The 17,295-nt window shown below is 35.2% G+C and overlaps 1 protein-coding gene and 1 long non-coding RNA gene across 2 annotated transcripts in view; one reads left to right on the top strand and one right to left on the bottom strand.

Annotated features, from left to right (window-relative positions):
* LOC143377907 (uncharacterized) overlaps nt 1-17,295 on the bottom strand; it is a 66,010-nt gene that overhangs the window by 31,512 nt on the left and 17,203 nt on the right. The window lies entirely within an intron of this gene.
* LOC143377876 (uncharacterized) overlaps nt 8,599-17,295 on the top strand; it is a 475,856-nt gene continuing 467,159 nt past the window's right edge. The window contains exon 1 of the mRNA XM_076829675.1: nt 8,599-9,367. Within this exon, the coding sequence (XP_076685790.1) occupies nt 9,177-9,367 (191 nt within the window). The 5' untranslated portion in view covers nt 8,599-9,176. The remainder of the gene's footprint in view (nt 9,368-17,295) is intronic.

The following is a 17,295-nucleotide window of genomic DNA, read 5'->3' as shown; positions in this document are numbered from 1 at the left end:
TATGTATGTCCATGATTTGGACAAATGAGGTGTCTTTAGAATTGTCTTGACGTTCCGAATGTTATAGGATATAAAAATAATAAAAAAACATTAAAAAAAAATTAAATAAAAATTTTAAAAAATAAAAAACCCGACTGCTTAAAAAACATTAAAAAATTAAATTAATAAAAAAACATTTAAAAAAATTAAATTATTAAAAAAATTAAATTAATAAAAAAATTAAATTAAAAATTAATTTTTTTAATGCTTTTTTAAGCAGTCGGGTTTTTCAATTTGCGAATTAATTAGATGGAGGTGAATACAACTTGTGACCAGTACTTCTGGGTAATGTTTATTAATATTATAAACTGTGAAAAAAATTTTTTGGGGTAATTTTCACGTGTAAGGGAGAGTGGGGTAAACACGAACGCGGGGTAATCGCGAATGCGATGGTTACGGCGTTTTAATAAATAAAAACGATGTTCCCCCACCACTAGCTAGTAGTTCAGGTCGTATCCAACGCCGGGCAGAAAGTAATAAATACAGAACGCTCGTGCTATTCAAGATAAACACAATTTATTATTTTCATCATGTTTCAAGTAATATTTTGTCCATTTTCAATTGCATGTAATTACTGTTGAATTAATGATACAATTGTTTTTTTTAAGCTGAAATAAAGCACGTTTTTACCAAATTTTTCGGACCAAGTCGTTGCTTGAATCACGATTCTAAGCTCTGAAATAAATTCTTTTTTATTTTTTGATGTCGTGGGATATGGACGAACAAATCGGATGAGGTAATCTCGAACCTTCGAGATTAGCAACGTTAACCGATTTTGATGAAATTTTCAGCATGTATAAAACTTACTTAAATCTACGAAAGGGATTTTTGAATTTTCATTACAGGCTCAGAAAAAAGTTTAAAAAACGATCTTTACTATTTTTTTTCGATATTCCGACCAATTGCAATTTTTTTCTAACGCACGAGAAGAGTGATTTGGAAAATACATTAGGTATAGGTTGTAGCAACATTTTTTATGGGTTGACCATTGAAGTCGCGCTTTCTGTGCGACTTCTGCGATATTTAGCACTCTGTTCCTGATTACCTCACGGCAGTCGAGTAATCACGAACACAAAAGGTTTTGCTTTTTCACTATAAAGTTGATTTTTATTATAATTTTTCAAAAATTCGTCACAGTACTTTATAGATGAATAATTTAAGTATGTTTGTAAATAATAAACAAATTCGTTTCTCACATAGTTTTCGTTTTCTTTGCTTTTTTGCTTAGGTGTTCGAAATTACCCCACTCTCCCTTATATTACGGCGCTACAGTCGCCTGATGTGTAGCCGTTTTTCTGCAGTTTCGCCCCGATTGCGAAATTCTTACAGCATGTTCAAAATATATTCCATTTTTGAGTGTACCTCGGCATAAAGTGTGAAGGCTCTAGTTTTGGAGATATAAAAATAACAGCCACCTGTACACTGTACAGTGTGCACCCCGGAAATCGACATGTATTTTGATTCAATTCGTTTTTCGCAGCTTCCCTCCAAAATTACAGGTTCTAGAAATATATTCCAAGGAAACCGTTGTATCTTTATTTTTAAGCTCAATATCAGGACAAAACCGAAGACACTTTTTCTAATCCATTGTACAATCTACGTCACGGAGGGCCATTTGTAAAAAAATATTTTTTTACTGTACGTGATAGTGATAAACATTGTTTAAAGGAAAAGTCTGTGCTTGCTCTCCTTGTAATTAATTCGCAAAATATACACCCCGGGACAAAAAGATAGCACGCCTTAAGAATTACTTAATTTCTTTGTATTCAACATTACAAATTAAATTGTTGTTATATACATTTGTCAGACTGCATGTATTAGCACATATAAATTAAATGAACTTAAATCTTAACAACGGATTCATTTTTATTAAAAAGAACAGAAATATTAAGAAAATGTATTGGGACAAAATGATAGCACATTTGTTATAAAACTGGGTATATGAACAAAGTAATTGGTGATATTGAATGATCAATATTTAATGGCACCTTCTTTACATTTAATTACAGCAATCATTCTTTTTGGCAACGATTTATATAATTTTTTTTTAAAATGTTTTTTTGTTTTAATTGTTCCCACTCATCCTGAATACATTGTTGTAAATCATTCACATTTTAAAACTGTCTGCCATTTTGGTGCACTGCTCTGACAAGATTTCCCCCAAAAATTTTCAATAATATTGAGATCCGGAGATTTTGCTGGCCAGTGTAAAAGTGGAATTCTTTTGGTAGAAAAGTACTGCTTTATTACTTTCGCAGTATGCACGGCAGCATTATCTTGTTGAAAGGTGTATTTATCTCCGGCAATTTTTGTGGCATACGTATTTATTTGTTGATAAATCATTTCGAGATATATTTTGCTATTCGTTCGGTCTGTAATGAATTTTGTTTCCGTTTTACCACGATACCCAATACCGGCCCAAATCATTACACTACCGCCTCCCATATGACGACGCACAGTGGTTTGAGTATACTACATGCTAGCTGGACAAAATTATTTTCTCGCGGTATTGGGTTTATATGGGGTTCAAATTGTTAGAAACAAACCTGATTCGTACCACGTACCACCACCGTATTATTTCACCAAAAATATCAATAAAATAAAAATATGACTAATTCAATAAAGGAACAAGAACAAAACGACAGTATTGTACTTTAACTATAATTACCAGTTGCAACATTATGTTTATTCCTGTAATTTCTGAGTTTTCTGTGGAGTTTTAAAAAAATTTTGAGCCACAGTTGACTCACCTAATATAAAATGGCTATTAAAACAGTGTTTTGCTATATGTTCCACGTGGTTCCACGCAACAAGGGTTGAATGTACGGAAAGTAGAGACTTTCTAGTTTTTTTTAATCACACGATCGATCTGCAAAAATTTGCAAAACTATATTTTGTGAATTTTTTTCGAGTGCGACGCTCGGCAGGAGAGGTAGCACTGTTATATTTCAGACTCTATAATGTAATGTAATGTAATTAACAGGATATTAATAGTTATAAGGCACACTTATAGTTATAGTTAATCTATAATACGTATAGAGTCTGAAATATAACAACTGTGCTACCCCTCCTGCCGAGCATCGTACTCGAAAACAATTCACAAAACATAGTTTTGCAAAATTTTGCAGATCGATCGTGCGATTAAAAAAAAACTAGAAAGTCTCTACTTTCCGTACATTCAACCCCTGTGGCGTGGAACGACGTGGAACATATAGTAAAATACTGTTTTAATAGGCATTTTATGTTAGGGTTTGGGTTAGGTCTGGGTTAGGAATTGTTTTTAAAATTCCATAGAAAACTTAGAAATAACAGGAATAATCATAATGTTATAACTGATAATTATAGTACAATATGTTAAATATATAGTTAAAGAACAATATGTACTGTCGTTTTGTTCTTTTTTCTTTACTGAATTAGTCATATTTTTATTTTATTGATATTTTTGGTGAAATAATAAACTGTGATACAATTTCAACCCCATATAAACCCAATACCGCGAAAAAATAATTTTGTCCAGCTAGCATGTAGTATACTCGAACCACTGTGCGACGGCTCAAAAATTGTTCTTCCTTTCTCAAATCGTGGTAATAATAAGTAAAACCATTGGGTCTGTCCAAATTAAATCTTTTTTCGTCCGTAAATATCACTCTGCACCATTTTTTTTTTCATATGTATATAGTTTTCAGCAAATTGTAAACGGTGAAGTTTATGCAGCTCTGTTAGACACGTTTTCTTTTGCATTTTCCTTCTTATTAAATGTTTAGTTTTGTAAAACACGTCGAACGTTCTTGACATTAGTGTTTACTCCATCATTTTCAGCAATTTGCCTTGCAGTCGTCTTTGAATTGGATGCAGCTCTTAATATTGCACGTTTTTCTCGAGCTGTTAAACCTTGTGGACGTCCACAACTCCTTTTTTCCCCGTAGTTGTCAGGATTTTTTAATAAATTCATAACTGCCTCCCGACTTCTATTAATAACTTTGGATATTTGGATAAATTCTTTTAATTTTAATATGGATGGTATACATTTCATTGGCATTCAGTCTCTTTGCACGGCCCATTTTTAATAAGTTATTGTATTTTCTTAATAAATAGACACCACTGATTGTTAGTGCACACTTCGCTAACCTTCTTTCACAATGAATATTAGTCATTCAATAGCTTACGTACAACTGAGGAGCGTAGATTTGCTGTTTGTGCTATCATTTTGTCCGACTTGCGACTTACTATGCTTACTACGTTTACATTCGTATAACTTTGTCGAAATGTGTATTGTGGACGAGATTCAACACATTACACTTACAACCATGCCCAGAGTTGCTGATATAAAAAAAGTATGTATGTATTTTTTTCAGTTTATAGTACAGAATATTAAAAAATATGGGATGTGCTATGTTTTTGTCCTGGAGTGTACTTGATTTTCGAGCTATTTGCCTGCCTAAGTAGTCCCCTTAACTTTGTAATTGCGTCGATTTTTTCTCTGGCTCTACCTATAAACCAATTCAAACAGTCTTGTCAAACGACGATTACAATGCGACGACTGACTTCCATTTGTTACTCCGCATTCTGATACGACTTTGAAGACATTGAATATAACAATTTATATACCTGATACTGGGCTGCAGCCCGTAAAATTTTATAAATAATTACAAAAAAACGAACTAAAGTGATAAAAACAAGTCCATACTATGGGGGAGTATGAATCAGAATTGATTTTCATACATGGTAATCGAATACTTAGTTACAATTTTAAATAGAAGGTTTATTAGGAAAAATATGTAGGTATCTTGATTACAGTCGGATGCCAAATTTACAATATAGCACAGAATAGTGGACGTAATTCGTTGTATGTAAACCGGCAGCCCCGAACGTGCCACCTACAACGAGAATTTACTGTATTAACTACACATAAATATTTAGACAGTTCATTTGGCATCCGACTGCAATCAAAATACATATTTCTTTTAACAAACCTGCCTTTTAAAATTGTAACTATTCGATTACCATGTACGAAGATGAATTCTGATTCTTACTACCCTAAAGTATGGACTTATTTTTATCATTTTAGTTTTAAAACATATATTCGCAGTCGGTTTTTTAAAAAATTTTGTTAATTAATTATTTTTATATCTATGGTTTTAGTTTCATTTCTGGTGGTAATTTGTTTATGCTGACCAATGATACTTCATTGGTCAAAATCAGACTAGCTATTCAAGCTCTACAAGGGAACATAGAAATGGACATATTTGCACACTACATAACAATCAAACACATTACCCTTCATCTCGTCTGCACCGCAGTCGAGTAATAAGTAAATACTGTTTTTCTTATTTGGTCTCTAACGATACCATTTATATTCTATTATTATATTTTAGGAATATCAAATAGTATATGACAGGTCGAATGAAACTGTTAAAATTTTCAATTAATTATGAAATAACTGTAATTCTATGACTATTATCTTTCCTGTCCCGAGAAAACTGTTATAAAATCCAGTGTAGGTATTAACTGAAACATTTATACCATACATTTTTGTGCAAATAAGAAACTTTTATTTCCTTCCAAGTAGATAAGAGTTGTAGTTAAACAGGAACATTTATTCTGCTCTGAAAAAGTTAAAGTTGTGACAAGTACCTAGTCAGATCTGAAGTCGAAACCTTAAACAGTACGATGAAAATAATTATCTAAAAATCACAATGTGTCTTCTCTTCTATATTTATCCTGCTTCCAATTCCTTATTTCGAAAAACTTTCTAATCGCGCCAGGCACTCCCCTTTAGTGAATTTAAATTCACCTTTACTTGAAGACTTTACTACATAGAAGAGGCAGCTCCATAATTTTGCTGAAATTCAGTTACCTATAGGTAGAATTCAATGTAGGGTAGACCGGAGACGATAGTAACAGGGGGAGGGGGTTGATTGTAACACGTTAAATATCTCAAAACATATGATAGATATTAACACAAATTTTGAATATATGATGAAGAATGACATTTGGAATACACACATCCATACCCTAGCAGTATAGATACACCCTAAGGAGTCGGAGTCGGTTGTGCCGCGACAGAACCGAATAGTGACAAAGAAGATTAATAATTGTTAGAATATAATGTTTATTTATTTAAGAAAATAAAAGTTACACAGTCGATCGTCAGTATAATAATAATAAGAACTGCGTAATACTTAAACTAAAAGTAATAAAAAGAATAGTCTTTAGCGCGATGCAAGTTAACCGTTTGGAGGGTTTTCTCGGACTGAGAAGCGCAGGGGTCGAGAAGACCGTTTTCCCCTCTTTTGGGTCTCCTGTAGCGACTGAAAGGAAAACTCACAAGTCACCGGGTCCCCAAAGTCCCTGACACTCCAACTCCAGGAACAGTCCATCGTTGTACACATTCCAACAATAATATTGTCTTGTTTGCATGGAATCCTATAGCACAGCACAAGCAAACCAAATTAAAAGTGGGTGCAAAGTACTGAATGTAAGGATTGATCGCATAAAGAATGCACCAGCCAAAACGTTTTCTATTTCTGCCACAATGGCGACACAGCATTATTGGTTATAAATTTTACTCTTTTTTCATTTATTATTGTAACTAAAATCAATAAATATTTTAATTTTGTTAAGTTAAATAAAACCCGGGGTCAGGGACGGTTGTAACAGTTTCTCCGCTTCACATTTTTTATTAATAACCGGAATATTACTTGACATGCAGCGAAACTGTTGTGGCTCAAATAACGTCAGATAAGTAAGTAATATTTTCGTAAAAAAACTGTTGTTATAACTGTAATAGTTTTTGCGTAATCGTATTCCGAAGTCAAAGTGTTACTATACCGTAAAAGAAGTTAACTGTGAGTTAAATGAAGGTGAAAATCGTTCTGCAGTTTCTGTTGCAGATCACGATAATCAAGCAGCTGAACTCTCAGACTACGTATTTCATGATTTATTTAGTAAGCATATTTCACAATCATTGTTCAAAAAATTGTGTAGATTGGTGTCTTCTCATATGTTTCCATGTACTAATAGGGTAAACTTGCCTAATTCGTACCCCCGCTGTTTCTTTTAACCTAAGACAGTCATAATCGCCCCTATCGGTAGAAACTATATACAATAGTTAGCCACACACAATTAAGAAGCCGAATCTCCATGCCGTCATTCCACAAAAAAAAATATAAAGCAAGTAAATTTTTCGGGTACATTTCAATAAAATTTTGCCATGATTCTTAAGGATTTTGTACAATTACAATTTGTGAGAATCAGTGAAACGAATTTCTCTGTGAAACTACGTTTATTTTCAAGTTTATTTCTTGTTCTGACATCAACGAACAGTGCCCTATATTTTAGCGCCATAGATTTGAATTCAAATCGGCGTATGTGCCTATTTCGTACCACCGTGTGTAAGCCTGAATCGTACTGGTACAAACATACGAAAAAAAATTGGACGAAGGTAAAAAGAAAATCGTAACCAGAAAAATCAGAAGAGCAAAGAAAACTCGTAAGAGGAAGAATACCGCCAAAAGCAATGTACAAAAGAAAGAAAAGAAGAAGAAGAAAGACGATGAAAATAAAAGCTGGTTTTGTCAATTGTGTCAAGAAAATAGACAGGAAAATGTGATACTCGAGCTCAGTGCGGGAATAGATACAAATACTTTTGAGTATGTATGTGATGACTGTAGTATTTAAATTTGAAAATACGAATTAGGACAAGTATGTAAGTACGTTTTCCATATTAAATATAAATCATTTTTATGAACAGAAGTTAATTATTTTTTGTTGCTTGAGTTTATAAAACTGTTTATTCTATTAATAAAGAATTTTCGTTTAATAAGCATTTGTACTTAAGAGGTACGATTTAGGCAAGTTTACTCTACATAGCTTCATAATATAATAATGGTAATTAATGTAATTGAATTTTCGTACAGTTTAGTGGAAAATGAGTGTAGCTACAAACTTCGAAAATTCACCGTGCCCTATAGAAAAGATATTTTATGCTTAGTAATAATGCTAAATGTTGTATTAATACAGTATATACAGCTTTTGAGTGGGCAAGATACTTTGAACGTATGTCTGAAAATATTTTGTTAACATTGCTTTTATTATCTAGCGTTGCTCCCTTCTTGCTGCAATGTCTACACTTGCCATCGAACTAAAAAAGGAGACAAAAATCTCTCTTTCCTTTCAATAAGGACCCGACGATCCGTCAGCGTCGCTTACATCGTTTCTCACCATCAAAGAAAGACACTCTACCCCTCGGAGAGGGCAGAATCCTCCAAGGGGATCGTGTCTGAAAAGCATCCTCGACGCCTACCACCTTTCATCTTTCGAGAAACACGCAGCGATCGCGGCGGAAGCAGGAAGAAAAGCTGTGCTAGGCAGGCAGGCCAGAGCTGACGGTCACTTTCGCAGTGTTATCGCGTACCTGCTGATTCGTGGGTCACGGGGAAGGGGGGATTCTCGAGGGTGAGTGACGCGTGCGCAGGCCACGCGCGCTTAGCGGGGTAGAAATGTAGAACGATGAGCAACAGCCATGCGAGCTTCAGTTTTCGCCAGGGTCTCGTCGAGGTGAAGCTGTCGTAGCTTCTTCCCGCGAAAACACCGCGAAAGTATCCCTTATTTCTCCACCACGCAACGAACGCGCCAACCTTCTCCCCCTCGTCGCGATAAAACTAAACACAGTTCGATATGTGAATCATAAAGTGATACAGAAAATCGTTCACTGTGTCGTCCTGAATCCACGTGTGAAGTGGCGTCTTCGATCGTGCGATCCATTCGTACTGACGTCTTCCAATGTTTGGATACACGGAGGAGCTTCGTTTAGTTTCTGTGTGAGAGAGTTGCATCGATGACTTGGGGTTGCCGAGTACCGAGATGAATCAATGAACACCCGAGTCGCGGGGTTCTGTTGTTTATTTGCCGTTGGGAGACTGTTACATTCGGTTGGTTGGTAGGATCTCGATTCGACTGGTTGATTTCGACGCGGAGTCTTCGAGATTGCCAGAGCAGATCGTTGAGTTTCAAGTGGTGTGTCAGGGTGCTGTTGATTTCCGCGAATGGGACATCGGGACGTGTATCTGGAGAAGTCGACGCAAAACAGTCTCTTGTGCGGTTAGAGAGATCTTAGTGTCTGCGCGTTGTACTGTATGGCCACGTCAAGAGTGTCGGAACACCACGAAGGAGATGTTGAGAAAAATTCTACGGAGCTTCTTGATCGAGTTCCCATGAACACCTGCCCACCCAGCAGCTTCCCAGACAAGTTTCAGGACTTCTTCGCCGCGCTGAACGAGGACTCGGACGATCTACCCAGCATGCTCGAAGACAAATTGATACCGAGGTAAAGGGTGCTATGTTGTGACCTTGACTTGATCTTTGAAATTGATGGGGATTGGAAAGCTGGAAGGAAACTTCTGGTTGCGCGTCAATACTTAGGGGGCTAAACCTGGATAAGTTATGTTACTTATCATTCTGTACTAGTATTACTTTATTGTACTAGTTTCCAACGAAACATACGTAATAGTTTACTATTTAAAACGTCAGATTTGGTTTAGGTTCGAATTAGATACCCTACTGCTACACTATTATATTAGTTTGTATCGTAATGCACTATGATAATAAGGTCGAAGTGTTTCACTATTTAGAATCTGAGGTTTGGTTTAGGTTTGAAATAGGTACCCTAGTAGTTGAAATGTGAGGTTTCATTTAGATTTCAATTAGATGCACTAATGGTACTTGTATACTATTACACTCTTTTCTATCGTAATATATTTACATACTACATTGATCTAGTCCAACTATTTTTCTGTTTAGAATGTCAGGTTTTGTGTACGTTTGAATTAATTCTCGTGCAAGGAGCAGTGCTGTGCACACCGTCGGTGTAATATTTAGTTCTTAATAGCCTAACCCAGATGCTAGCAAAGTATGGTAACTTTTATTATACTTATTGTTACCTAGTGAATACAACAAGAGAGAGACAAACCTGGATATTACGAGACAGAGGTTACGCGAATAAACATGCTGCTCAGGTTTCATCATTCGAGTCATAACGAGTTTGAAAATTTAATCCAATCATAACAGGTAGTGTACTGCGTGTTCCAGAAGCTACTACGTATTTTAGCGAAATGGAGTAGAAATATCCTCGTGAGATAATTATACATGACTAACTGCAAAATTCGATTCTATCTTCGAACACGAGTTTATTCTATTAAAAAATTGTTGATCGTAACATACTGTTAGATTCTTCTGTCGAAGATAATCAATTATCTTTAATAATTAGGTATTTGTTTATGGAGTAAATTTTACTCATTGTCAGTCTTTACCTCGTTGTAGAGAATTAAAGATAAATGACAAACAGACATGTTATTTAAAAAACCTGATAACATTCTCCGATCAACATAATGTATTCTCGATCTAGATTTAGGTCCTTGAAGAGTCACTCCTTTTTATGTAGGTACTTTGTTCTTTCCGCAAAGAATCAGAAAAAGAGATCTGCGTTATGTCTCCCACACGTCTTCCAATTTCGAATATATCTACTTTCACACAGAAAGGTTGTGCTTCGAACAGAAATGCACTTTGAAACCGTACAACATTACCCCCGCTCCTTCTTCCAATACAATAATAATAATGCCGTTTATTTTGAAAGTGGCGTAAGTCCATTTATCTCCGAATCAAGATTTCGAAGGGTTTGCGTTGGATTAAATTTAAAAATATGGGTAACAGATAACATAGTAGTATAGTGTTTTTGGGTTTCCAAATGTGTCAAATTTATCATCCCAATTAACATAATTAACATTATTTAAGAAATAATATGTGTTTGATGGCTATGAATGGAGTTACGCCACTTTCAAAATCAATGAAATGACGTTTTCAACTCTTCAGAAAGCACAAGTCCATAGGAAAAGTAAATTTCCCTTGAAATAAAAATAAATGTATACACTTTTATGTTATAAAATTAAAAAAATATTCAAATTTTATTCTTTGTTAAGTAATTTTTACATTAAAATTAATAATTTTTTATTAATTATTATTCAGTCTTCTCCAGTTTTTGTATGCGGGAGTGATTTAAAATAATTATGGTGCGCAGGTGGTATATAATATAATAAATCCATTAAGTCCTTATATTTTAGATTGTGATTGGTCTCGTTTTTCCTCGTCCAAGTCGCGTATTCCAATACGTTTTTCGTCCATTTTATCTGTTTGATGTAGTTTTAGTAGTGACTGCTTTATGTCCCGCAGACATTTACTTCGTTATATGCAATTAATTTGTTATAAACAAATTATTAACAAATTGCTGAAAATTACAAGGGCATATCCGGAGACCCTTATGAATCCGTCAGCAGATTCAAAGTGAAATTTTAGATTAAATTGTTTATAACAAATTCATTGCACATTGATAATTAAACTGCTACCTTGATAATTAAACGTAAAGCTGTGATCTCAAAAAATATTATTCCACAATATTTTCCATATCCATTTGAAACTCTCACAATGGGACTTATGTCACTTTCAAAATAAACTTTTTCATCACTTCATTAACCAGCATATTTTCGTTCTACAAAATTTTAATGATTTTAAATATATTAGTAACAATTTGCTCCAGAATGAAAAGATCGTGTAAAAACGTAACTATTAAGATAGCTAACTCGATTTTTTTGGAAAATGGACTTACGCCACTTTCAAAATAAACGGCTCAATATACACCAAGGGTACAATTAAAATTAAAAGTATAGCATATGCAGAGAAAGTTTTGTTTCTGGAAACACCTGTTTGACAAACTTCACTGTAATCCATTTTTCAAGTTTGACTTTTGTTACGTGCCGCGGCCTTTGGTGTTCGAGCGGCGCGTTTTAGACAGCCAAATTCTGATTAGGGGTATCCCACAGTCGTTAGACTATCAGAATTTCCTATCGTTACGTATAGAATGGCAAGGAGGCTCGCCGCACTCGTAACAGTCAATTATTTTGTTTAATTATCTATATACCTTATCAGAAGAATAAGGAGTAGATTTTGGGATCGTCGGTGCTCTAGACCCATACGGGTCTTTTCAATGGAATCAGATAGGTAATTGATGAGTAGAATTTAATAGTAAATAAAGTTTTAATGATTAAATAATTAATGAATGTAAAACATTTAACAGAACTGAATATGAACAAATCGATCAATAATTTACAAAGAATAGGCGTTCGTGAAATCGGTATAATTCCTGACTGGGGGAATCCCACAGTCGTTTGACTGTCAGAAATTATCGTTAGGTACGAATTAATTATAACGGTGTATTTTCGTGTACAAAAAGAGATAAGATGTGCAACTCACCAGACAGTCACAATAATCTAATTGACAATATGCTTTAAATTTCCTTTTTGAGATTCAAATAATTTCTTGTCGCTGATAAACCTTGAAGCTTGTGTAGTTCTGAGTCGCTGATGAACCTGAATCAGAAAAGAGGATGAAACGCGAACACGCACACACTTGGTTATCGTTTTGAATAGTACTGAGTTGAATTATGAAATGAAACTGAATAATATTAATTTTAACTAGTAGATACAATAAAAATTTGGATTAAATCGTTAACAGAATAAATAGTTTCGAAGTTATTAGAATATTTGTTTCGCAAAGTCGAGTCTTTCACGCGGTTGCACAGTAGACCGGAGAACTCTAGCTCTAAAATACTTGCGGACCCCAATGACACACACCTCACGATTTACCGTCACAGAGTGTCGCAGCTTCACGCTCTCGGCAGCGACCACAGTGGGTCCGTACCGAAAATGCTTACGCTGCATTTTATCGCTCGGCCGCGTTACCATGGGCCCGTCTACTTAACGAGGCGGCGTGTGTGTGCGTTTTCACGTCCATCCATCAGACTCCCGATTCAAATATATGATCAATCTTTACGGAATATTCGTACTCACAGGAAAACATGACGTCTCACATACAATTTCGCACAGCTAAAGGTCCTCCCTTAATGTTCATGATTTCATATACACAATTTCTGACAAGGGGAATCCCACAGTCGGTTGACTATCAGAAATTGTGTTGGGTATTCAAATTTTAACAACAATTTTTAATTAATTACTAATTCACACATGCGACAAGATCGTGGGAAGGCGCGGTTCCCTGCACCGGATGTAGAGCATACAATTTCGTCAGTCTTCTAAGAAATGATCCAGTCTGCGCATTCCCGCTGTAGCCGTTACTGATTATGTTACAATGTTTAACGCGACGGTCAGAGGTGTGCTCAACGAGGGTTCTCCCACAATGCTGCAAAGCATTGTTGAAACGCACCCCTGAATCACTGGGTCTTTCCGAACGCGACTCTCTGGTGAGAACGCCGCTGCGTCAGCACCGCCTTATCTGTATCGCGGGACGGCAGTACGTTGAGACGACGACGTTCCAAGAAAAGGGGTTTTTGTTCTATCAAAAATATTATTAATTAATAGGCAGGAGTATGATCAACGAGGGATTTCCCATAACGCTAGGCGTTGTTGATGCATACCCTGACTTAAAAGACAAATTTTACGTTCCGAACGTAACACTTTTATAACAGCCTGGTGGCTGCACCACGTCTATTGCCTATGTGGTAAATGTCCCAATACCTGGACATTTAAGGTACGGCGGAAACGCGATTGAGAATTTTGCATTTATACAAGTCGATTTATATAAAAACGATTTTACAATTAAATGGGACACTGTGTGTACTTTATGATTAAAAAAACAACATGTTATTGATTTGAATAATTTTGTAAAATATTGAAAATTCATAGTCCTTACAATGGCCCAATACTTGGACAGCTTGACTAGTATGTCCCGGTGTCCCGATTTTACTGTCCCATTACCTGGACACATGATGAAACAACAGCAATTTGGATATTTTCTCGGGAAATTAAATAAAAAAATACAACACAATAGTTGTTCCTACTCGCATATTTTTTCTGTATAAATAATTTATTCCAAACAGTAAACAAACTTGAGTAAAAACAATCTATTATTGAATGACTAATTTTAAGGCTATGTGAGAATTTTACACATGAATATTGAATTGAATATTATCATTAAAACAAGATAAGAAGAATACAACAAAGTAATAAATGCTAAGGTGTTAAATAACGATTTTAATATTGTGTCAAGAATAACTCGTACTTATTTCACAGTTTGCACACATGGTCAGGTTTAGGGCCGTTCCGAGATTTCACTGTACCAGTAGATAGACACGAGAATAAAAGACTAATAAGAACTTTAATTTTAATCTTCCAATCAAAAAAGAATACTACGAGGTACCATTTTTCTAAATATGTATTAGTTGTATCAATATACTAAACATTATTAACAATATTCGCTTAAGAAAAAGTAGAGACTGTTTAGCAAATCAGATAAGAGCAATACTAAAATGGTGTAAACTGGAGAGTTGAAGAAAATTTATTTTTATTACGAGTGTTACAAGTTTACTAAAAAAAATATGTACATGAATATATTTTATTAAACATCTGAATAATTGAATAAAATAGTTCTTTTATGGATAAAGCGAATATTAAATGTAATACTCAGTATTATTTACACTAGTGTCCAAATACTGGGACGTGTCCAGGTATTAGGACATTTACCTTATTATATCCTCCATTTTATATTCCACCTGGGTCCACAGGGGCCTGTGGGTCTCACAATAAAAACGTAATAAAAATAATAAGGTAAGTTCGGGTAACAAGGCCCAGCAGGTAATAAGGCCCACCTGGAATTTATCCTTGGTAGGTGAATCCACAATCTTGTTAATGCCATCATTACTTTTACTACATACGAAATGTCACTCGAACAACCCCCTCGCGATTAATATAACATTTGCCGGCTGTAAATTCAACAAACCTTTCCTCCGCAACTGGCGTCGATGCAATTATAAGAATTACGTTGATTTCTTGGCTTTGTATTAGGAGTACGCATTATCCAATTACTGTGCAACTATAGGTATGTATAAGTATATATGTTAGCAACATGTTTCCAAAAAATTGATGATTTTGTAAAGTGCACGTTTAAAATATAACCTCGGCAATGAGGAAGTGACAAAGCAGATAATAAGGCCCACCAAAATATTAAGTGGGCTTTATTTCTTTTCGCTCCTCTTCCAAAGCAGGACCGATATTGAGAAGAGCCCCAAAGCACGTACCACTTCACCCGGAAGAAAAGAGACAAGAGTGTGCGAACAAGAGCCCATGCCATCCACCTCCAGAGAAAACGTGGACGGTAACTCTGCAGACAGTTGGTTTTGCAAATTATGCAGAACTGCATTCAAGACAGATATGCGACAGTGTGTCATGTGTCTCACCTGGATACACGAGGAATGGGTTGGGCTCACACCTGAGGTCGATGATGTCTTTGTTTGACCGAATTGTACATATTAAATAGGTGGTTTACAAGGTTTTTAAAATCCCATTAATTTCCGCATATGTTGTGTTCATATATTGTTACAAATATCACAGTGTATAGTTTAATGTCCATAGATTTCTATAAAAAAAAAAGTTTTCAAAAATATTTGCAAGCTTCTTTAAAAAAAATTATAGAACCTTAGGTGGGCCTTATTACCTGCCCTACAGGAAATAAGGCCCGTTTACAAGGTTTTTAAAATCCCATTAATTTCCACATATGTTGTGTTCATATATTGTTACAAATATCACAGTGTATAGTTTAATGTCCATAGATTTCTATAAAAAAAAAAGTTTTCAAAAATATTTAAAAGTTTTTTTTAAAAAAAATTATAGAACCTTAGGTGGGCCTTATTACCCGAAGTTTTACCTTAGCAATATATCAAAATACTTAGTTATCGAGGTTTATAAAACCAGTAATTTTATGAGACCTAAATGTATCTGCATTTCAAACTTATCATCATAACATTTGTAGCAAAACGGCGTCTCAAAGGATCCACCAGGCCGACACAAGAATTGAAATGCAGGAAGGAGCTCACAAGCTTTCAGTGAAGTCACTACTTACTTAGTCTAAAACCAATGATTTTATTTCAGAAATTTCATTTCTTTTTCTGAATATTCCCAAACTCTCACACGATTTACTTAATTTCACATAAAATAATGAGCTTGAAAGTAATCGGAATTCCCCGTGCTTTAAATAAATGTTACATTTTATTCTTAACCTTATTACTAGTTCTTGTCAACTAACAAATATTAAGAGCTACTCGTAAAGAAGCGAGGCAAACGCATCACGTCGGAAGTTCAATTTTCTTCCATTGCAAGAATTTCACGCGCCGCTTGCGTCGTCCTTTCGCCCGTGGAAAGAGCCGTGGAACGCGTCTCCCGCAAGTTTTAATGAGTCTGCTTTAAAAGGGGAACCAATATCCGATGACCTATTAGGCAGATTTTATTTCAGCCCGCTGGAACAAATCAGTCGACGGAAGCTCTCCTTTCCGACAGTAATTCCGCTGCAATTGTTCTGCGATGCTATAATTGTAATCCGCGAGTCACTCGATTAAGATTCCACTGGCACAGTCGATACCGTCCTCTGAGAAAATAGACTCGTTTTAATCCAGCCCCATTCGTCCACGATGGACTTTTAATCCCCTATTCGAAGTCGCTCGTTCTCGCGTACTTACGTGGATGATTAGGCGCAATGAATGGACAATGTTGAATGCTTCGACGGAACAATGAATTTGTAAAGCCAATGGCCATAGTCACTGAAAATTGTAACTTCAGTTTTTTTTTTTTATTTAAATCTTCATTTCTGGTTCTAACAGTTTGAGTGGCGCAGGGTTTGGCGGAATATATTTTCAAGTTAGTCGGGGCCTTTTCAAACGATCGTTTCTATTAATTAGGAAAGTCGAACGATAATGGCGTGTTTCTTTAAACCACGGCGACAGTGCTGTGAATGATCAAAGTGTTATTTCCCACGTTTACCAGATTCGTGCGCTTTATGAGTTGACTTGCTGACAGTGAGTGTAGGAATTCTCTACAGTACTAAACAATCAGTTGCATTTGAAAGATGAAAGAACCGGGTGGACGTAAACCACGAGAAAATAGTTGCGTTTGGACCACATCAAAAGAACAAGTTAGATTGTGCGAATCAACACTTCTTTCTTTAACATAAACTAATTAGTGAAACGTATCCCCATACAAAACTTCAAAAAATTTTAAAAAATTACGCCAAGTACATGAAATCAAATAAATCACAGAAAACAGAAGATAATAATAGATACAAAATATAAAAAAAAATGTGAAATCAGAATGAGCTGCAAGTAATTTAATCTAATTTAATTATTGGCAATCTAATTTAAGT

This window comes from Andrena cerasifolii, chromosome 16 (genome assembly GCF_050908995.1).
Source record: "Andrena cerasifolii isolate SP2316 chromosome 16, iyAndCera1_principal, whole genome shotgun sequence".
Lineage (NCBI taxonomy): Eukaryota > Metazoa > Arthropoda > Insecta > Hymenoptera > Andrenidae > Andrena > Andrena cerasifolii.
Note: the sequence above shows the minus strand (reverse complement) of the source record. Positions and strands in the feature narration are given on the sequence as shown.